Source organism: Propithecus coquereli, unplaced genomic scaffold (genome assembly GCF_000956105.1).
Source record: "Propithecus coquereli isolate 6110/MARCELLA unplaced genomic scaffold, Pcoq_1.0 Scaffold142, whole genome shotgun sequence".
Taxonomy (NCBI): domain Eukaryota; kingdom Metazoa; phylum Chordata; class Mammalia; order Primates; family Indriidae; genus Propithecus; species Propithecus coquereli.
Window position 1 is genome coordinate 4,453,533 of NW_012138525.1, and position 7,653 is coordinate 4,461,185.

The window sequence follows — 7,653 nt, forward strand, 5'->3', positions numbered from 1 at the left end:
CATCATCATCATAGCTCACTGCAACCTCAGACTCTTGGGCTCCAGTTATCCTCCTGCCTCAGCCTCCCAAGTGGCTGCAGGTGCACACCCCCATGCCCGGCTAATTTTTCTATTTTTAATAGAGACTGGGTCTTGCTTTTGCTCAGGCTAGTCTCTAACTCCTCAGCTCAAGGAATCCTCCCACCTCGACCTCGCAGAGTCCCAAGATTACAGGCATAAACCACCACACCTGGCCTTGCAGCCGGTTTTGTCTACATTGAAAATCTATTGTTAAGTGTGACCACCTTCATCAGCGTTATTAGGTAGATCTTCTGGATAACTTGTTGCGGCTTCTCCATCAGCACTTGCTGCTTCACCTTGTACCTTTAAGTTACGGTGATGCCTTTTTTCCTTAAACTTCATGAACCGACCTCTGCTAGCTTCAGAGTTTCCTTCTGAGCTTTCTCACCTCTCTCAGCCTTCATAGAATTGAAGAGAGTTAGGGCCTTGCTTTGGATTAGGCTTTGACTTCAGGAAATGTTGTGGCTGGTTTGATCTTCTATCCACACCACTGAAACTTTGTCCATATCAGCACTAAGGCTGTTTCACTTTCTTATCCTTCGGTGTGTTCACTGGAGTAGCACTTTATTTTTATTTTTTTAATTTTTAGTAGAAACGAGGTTGAACTGGGCTCAAGCATCCTCCAGCCTTAGCATCCCAAGTAGCTGGGGCTATACGTCTGTGCCACTGTTCCTGGCTTGGAGTAGCACTTTTAATTTCTTTCCAAAACTTTTCCCTTGCATGCACAACTTGGCTAACTGGTGCAAGCATGTAAGAGGCCTGGCTTTTGGCCTGCCTCAGCCTTAAACATGCCTTCCTTAGTACGTGTCATCACTTCTAGCTTTTTTTTTTTTTTGAGACAGAGTCTCACTCTGTTGCCCGGGCTAGAGTGAGTGCCCTGGCGTCAGCCTAGCTCACAGCAGCCTCAAACTCCTGGGCTCAGGCGATCCTGCTGCCTCAGCCTCCCGAGTAGCTAGGACTACAGGCATGTACCACCATGCCCGGCTAATTTTTTCTATATATTTTTAGTTGTCCAGATAATTTCTTTCTATTTTTTGGTAGAGACGGGGTCTTGCTCTTGCTTAGGCTGGTCTCGAACTCCGGAGCTCAAACAATCCGCCCGCCTCGGCCTCTGAGAGTGCTAGGACAGGCGTGAGCCACCGCGCCCGGCCCACTTCTAGCTTTTGATTTAAAGCGAGAGATGTGTGATTCTTCCTTTTACCTGACCACTTAGAGGCCATTGGAGGGTTACCAATTGGCCTAATTTCAGTGTTGTTGTCTCAGGAAATAGAGAGGCCCGAGGAGACCAGGGAATGGCTGGTGAGGGCAGCAGATAGGACACACATGACATTTATCAATTAAATTCACCATCTTATATGAGCATGATTCCTGGTCCCCCAAAACAATTATAATAGTAACATCAAAGATCACTTATCACAAATCACTGTAACAGGTATAATAGTAATGAAAAATTTGAAATATTGTGAGAATTACCAAAATGTGACACAGAGACATGAAATGAGCACATTCTGTTGGAAAATGGCACCGATTGATTTGCTTAATGCAGGGTTGTCACAGACCTTCAGTTTGTAAAAAGTCGCCGTATCTGTGAAGTGCAATAAAGTGCAGCACGATAAAACGAGGTATGCTTGTGGTGGCCGGGATTTTAGAATGTTTGGGAAGGATAACAGGGCGGGAAGGTAATTTACTGTCTTAAGGTCAGACAATTTAGTGTCAAGAGTCAGACTGACTGTGTGACCAGCCTGGGCAACATAGTGAGATCCTATCTCTGTGAAAAATAAAAAGAGGCAGACTTCCTGGGTTCAAGTTCCATTGCAGTCACCTCTTTGCTATGTGACCTTGAATGAGTTACTTCTCTGTGCCTCAGTGCCAACATGAGTAATTTAAAAATAGATTTTACTTCACAGGGTGGTTGTGAGGATGAATGAGATGATGGAGGTAAAGCTCTTGAAACGGTGCCTTATAGTTAACAAGTGGCACTGTTATCGTCATGTGGCTTCCACGAAGTTTGAGATTCACGTACAGTCTCCTAACATTTTGGCTCGGAGTGTATACTTTCCGATCCCCGTGCCCGTTCATTCATTCTTCAATGTGCATGCTCCCTAGGCAGTCGCCTGCTGTCCTGTGGTTCAGGTCACATCTCTGCTGGGAAGTTTTGCAGAGCCTTGTTTTTTTTTTTTTTTTTAAAGTGTCATCCTTTCCTCGGGGGCCATGCTAATCTTCTCTGTATCATTCCAATTTTAGTATATGTACTGCCAAAGCAAGCACTTCCAAAGCCTTGTGACCTCTCTTGGAATACTCGGTGCCTCCACATAGGTGTGTGAGAGGCATCTCTGTCTAAACCAGGCTCAACAGAACTACCCCATGTTCTCTTCTCCCTGAATTTGCCCTCGCATCCAGGGACACGCCATCTACCTGTTCTCAGGGAGTATTCCTGGAGCCACTGGGATGCCTTGCTTTCCATGATGTCTAGGCCATCATGTCCTTTTCACACTACCTTCCTAACATCGTGGTGGCGCCCATGTCTCCCCACCTCTGCTCCGCAGAGTCCACTCGTAGTGATGAGCAGCCAGAGTGGCCTGTCGTGGTATGACATCCTGGCCCTGCTGAAGGCTGTCCTGTGGCCTGTGCCTAGAGGGAAATCCTGCTCTCTGTCCTGCCTCCCAGTATGCTCCCCTCCCCTCCCCCACGGGGCACATTGCCTAGTGTAGTCTCTGAGCACGTGGATCTTTTCCACCATAGGGTTTGTCCTGGTGCCCCTACCCGACCTATGGCACTTTCCCACAGTTCTGCATTTGGCCAGGTCCTTCATGTCCTTCACATCTCAGCTCAGATGCCATCGCCCTGAGAGGCCCCCTTTGCTGTCCCATCCAGACAGCCTCTCTAGCTGTCCCTTCCTTTCTGCACCTCTGCTCGTGCTGAGCACCACGTGTATTTGGTGGGTTTTTCTTTGTCTTCCCCCACCCATGCGTAAGTGCCAAGGCTGCAGGGATCTTGCACATTTCCTTTTCTGCTATATCCTATCCTGAGAACCCAGACCATGCCTGGCAAGTAGATGCTCAATAAGTACCTTTTTTTTTCTTAAGAGACAGAGTCTTCCCGTTATCCAGGCTAGAGTGCACTGATGTCATCGTAGCTCACTATAATCTCAAACTTCTGGGCTCAAGTGATCTTCCTGCCTCAGCCTCCCTAGTAGCTGGGACTAAAGGCGTACACTAGCATGCCTGGCTAATTTTTAAATTTTGTATAGAGATGGGGTCTTGTTATGCTGCCCTGGCTGGTCTTGAACTTCTGGCCTCAAACGATTCTCCTGTTTCAGCCTCCTGAGTAGCTGGCATTACAGGCAAGTGCCACTGTGCCCAGCTTAAGCCAGCATGATTCTGATAGCTGTCGGTATGTCCAGGAACAGCACTTTTGCGTCCCCTCTGAATAGTTCAGCCAAAAGTCCTGGTATAGGCTCTCACTGGCCTGTTTGGGTCACATGGCCACCCCTGAACCAGTCACTGTGGCTGGGGAGGGATACAGTATTCTGACTGGCTAGCTGGAGGTCATGCAACCCCCTCATTGGGACATAGGGGGCTTGAGGGGTCATCGCCAACCCAAACCTCACAGAGCGGGCTCCTGCTGAGGAAGACAGGCTGGTTACAAGAGGAGGGAACAACCTCTGGGCAGACCCAGTGGACAGAGGCCTGCTAGCCTGGGACCCACAGCAGCAGGAGTGGGTTGTGCAGTGGGGCGGGGGTGCGCTGGGCAGGTGGTACTGGGAGTCCAGCTGAGTGGTCACACTAGTTTCGATCTCCACCCCAGAAAAGTTGCCAGACGGCCGGCATTGCCACCGCTGAAGCATCCGCCCAGGCCCGGAGTCATGCAGATGCTCAGGTGCAGACAGAGGCCCCCGTGCCGGTCAGCACGCTGCCTCCATCCCGGCTCGACACTGCCCGCCTGGCGGCCTTTCTTCGGCGTGTGGAGGCCATGGTCATCCGAGAGCTGAACAAGAATTGGCAGAGCCACGCGTTTGACGGCTTCGAGGTGAACTGGACGGAGCAGCAGCAGACGGTAGGGAACGGGCTGGTGTGGTGGGGGCGCCGGCCCCTCCACCTCTCCTCGAGCCTCTGCCCCACTTCTAGGCCTCGTTTTGCTCCACCCCAAGAACAGTAGCACCGGCGATCGTAACAGCTGGCTTTCACCAAGCTCTTACTTCCTGCCAGGTGCTGAGCTAAGTTCTATAAGAATAAGTCCTTGAGCTTTTTACTCCTGTCGGTGAAGTAGGTGCCGTCGTTCTCTCCATTTTACAGTTAGGGAAACGGACACCCCGAGTTGCAGTCACTTGTCCAGAGTCAAGCCGAGGTGGTAGCACAGAGGCAGGTGGAGCCTGGGCTGCCTGACATCCGTGCCCGCCATGTACTAGCGGTTGAGGGCCGTCTCTGGGCCAGGCCCTGTTCTAAGGACGTCTCCTGTGGGATCTCATTCACTCCTCAGAACGACCGTGTGAGACGGTGCTATTACGATCTCCACTTTATGGATGGGGCTCAGAGAAGCTAAGTGACTTGCTCACGGTCACGCAGGTACAAACTGGCCTAGAACCCTGGTCTCTCTGGTCTCACTACCACGCTCTAGTGATGTCAGCATCTCCAAGTCGTTCTGCGCTCGAGGCCTAGTTCAGAGTCATCACCCTGTAAACTTAGATGTCTCGCTGGACAGACAGCCTAGGCTTCGAGATCATGGAGCCTTTAAATAAGTGAGTGCTTCTTGGTTTTTCCTCCACTCGGGGCCTAAGTTCACCTCATCTACCCCAGCACGTTGCCCATGGACAACTGCTTGCCAAGTTCCTCAGACTGCTGAGCCTTTTGAGTTCTGATGTAAACATTGTTATTATTTTATTATTATTTTTTGAGACAGAGTCTCACTCTGTTGCCCTGGCTAGACTGCAGTGGCATCATCATAGCTCACTGTAACTTCAGACTCCTGGGCTCAAGCGATCCTCCTGCCTCAGCCTGCTGAGTGGCTGGGACTACAGGTGCGCCACCACACCTGGCTAATTTTTTTTTTATTTTTGGTAGAGACAGAGTCTCACCCTTGCTCAGGCTGGTCTCAAACTCCTGGCCTCAAGTGATCCTCCTGCCTTGGCTTCCCAAAGTATTAGGATTACAGGCATGAGCCACTGTACCCAGCCTTATTATTACTGTTTGATTCAATGTTTTCTTCCCTTAGGAACTGAGATAACTGTGTATTCAGAAGTCACAAGCCCTTTTCTTATCTCTTCCTTTTTTTGTGCCTTCCTGCTGATCTATTTCCAGGGGGACACAGTTACCCTGATCTCACCAAATAATTGGTGGATAAGCATTGATTTATTTGAGAGAAATCATCAAAATTGCTCTGAAAACTAGTTGCCAGGCCACACCAAAGTGTGGAGTCATTTTGTGTGTCTTTTTGAGCAGGACACAAGGAGAGGAACGTAATTAACATTAATATCTCAACACGTTGCCTCTTTCTCTCCCTGCCGCTGCTTGTGCCCCACGTGAAGTGACACGCAGAGGTGAACATTTGTTCTTTATTGTCAGGGCTTCTCCATGTTTCTGTGGATTCGTTTGGTCCATGTGTATATCACTTGCCCCCTTTTTAAAAATATTTATTTTTTTCTGATTACAAAAGCAATACATGCTCATTATAGTAAAGCCAGTGAGTAGAGAAATACATAACATAGCATGTGCAGACGGTGGAAGTTAACACTTGAGTTCACAGGCCTTCGGAATTTTTCCTGTGCTAGAGCGGCACCTAGCACGACTGTCACTACTGTTGTCATTAAGAACGTGTGAAACAAAAATGGAAAGCACCGTGCATGTTGCTTGTGGCCTTTCTCACTTAGCAGAGCTTCTCACAGCAATTCCTGTAGCAGCGCCTGGCCTTTCCAGCAGCTGCGCTGTGTCCCACTGTGGGACTTGCCATCCAATGTCTGATGGCAGCACAGTCCAGGTAGCAACTTAACCTTTAGAAATTTGTCCTCTAGAACTTGTGAACAAGGTGCAAGTTTGGGCCTCACGCCTTTGAGCAGCCATGTGGCGAGCCAGGGCCCTGATAGCCCCTGGGTTTCTCAGCCAGTCCCCGCTGTCGGGCAGAGGAGTGTTTTCACACTTAGCTGTGAGACGACAGCACTGCAGCGAGTCTCCTTCTCTGTGGCTTTGTTCTTCTTTTTTTCTTTTTGAGACAGAGGCTCACTTTGTCGCCTGGGCTAGAGTGCTGTGGCACCAGCCTCGCTCACAGCAACCTCAAACTCCTGGGCTCAAGCAATCCTCCCACCTTGGCCTCCTGAATAGTTGGGACTATAGGCGCATGCTACCACACCCAGCTAATTTTTACTATTTTTAGTAGAGACAGGGTATCGCTCTTGCCCAGGCTGGTCTTGAACTCCTGAGTTCAAGTGATCCTCCTGCCTCGGCCTCCCAGGGTGCTAGGATTTTAGGCGTGAGCCACCACACCTGGACTGTTCTTCTCATGAGCCAGTTGCTGTTTATTTCGCCGCAGTGGAATCATTGTGGCTCTGTTGGGGTTTTTCTGTCTCTCCTCCTACTGTCAAGGCGGTGGCCTTGACATCTCCCTGTTGTCCTTGGTGCTGCTGTAGTAGTCTTAGAAAGGCTGGGATGGTGCTCTTAATTAAAAACAATAATTTAAAAATTCTAAAAACTGTGCCCTAAGGGTGGCGGTGCTCGCGGAAGGTCCGGTGCAGACCAGCCACCACCCAGACCTTAAGTGAGTTAAGTCTGTAAGGCTGCTCTCCGATAGTGGGCAATGGACAAAATAATAATTCTACCATCCACCTGCAGCACTAACAAAGCACGTTTTTGTGCCAGACAGTAATCTCATTTGAATTTGCGAAAAGACGTTATAATTAAAACCCGCCCCATTTTCCCAATGAGGCCCAGCAGAATTAAGTGACTTCTCCGGGGCCACGCAGCGTAGGCTTCCGAAGACCTACTTCCCTCCCCTTGCCCTGCAGACCGTGGTCGGGGACGCGCCATTCCACCATTTCTGCCACTGGATGCCACCAGATGCGGCCGCCACGCGTGCGCCTGGTGAAGGTGGGCGGGGATGTGCAGCTGGAGTCGTTGAAGATCTTCTGAGGGGACTTGGGGGCCGGCTTGGGCCTTAAATAAAGTTTAATCCTGTAAAAAAAAAAAAAATTCTAAAAACAATGTATGACATTGCCAAACGCTCAGATGTTAGGGATAAGAAAGAAATCCCCCGCGGGCCTTCCACCAGAACCGTATACTCTCTTGTGTGTCCTTCCTCCCTGTGGTTTTCCACACATGGGAAGCGTCCAGTGCTGGGAGTTGCTGTGGGCAATCTTACAGTCAGAAGCAAAGCTCATTCTGTGTTGTCAGCTTGCTACACGTGTCCTTTTTAGGTGACATGTTTCATCCTTAAACTTTTTGCTTTGGTTGGGTTTGTCAAGATGTGTTTTACATACAGTAAATTCACCCTTTTTTGCTGTACCTTGTCTTGGCAAACACAGACACCCACAGGGAAGGTATAGGACAGCTCAGCATGTCCCAGTTCCCTTGGGCCCCTTTATAGTGTCATCTTTATATTTTTAAA

General features: G+C 49.4%; 1 protein-coding gene across 1 annotated transcript in view; it reads left to right on the top strand.

Annotated features, from left to right (window-relative positions):
* Positions 1-7,653, top strand: part of WDR34 (WD repeat domain 34) — a 17,369-nt gene that overhangs the window by 3,988 nt on the left and 5,728 nt on the right. Inside the window, exon 2 of the mRNA XM_012639714.1 lies at positions 3,868-4,116. Within this exon, the coding sequence (XP_012495168.1) occupies positions 4,033-4,116 (84 nt within the window). The 5' untranslated portion in view covers positions 3,868-4,032. The remainder of the gene's footprint in view (positions 1-3,867; positions 4,117-7,653) is intronic.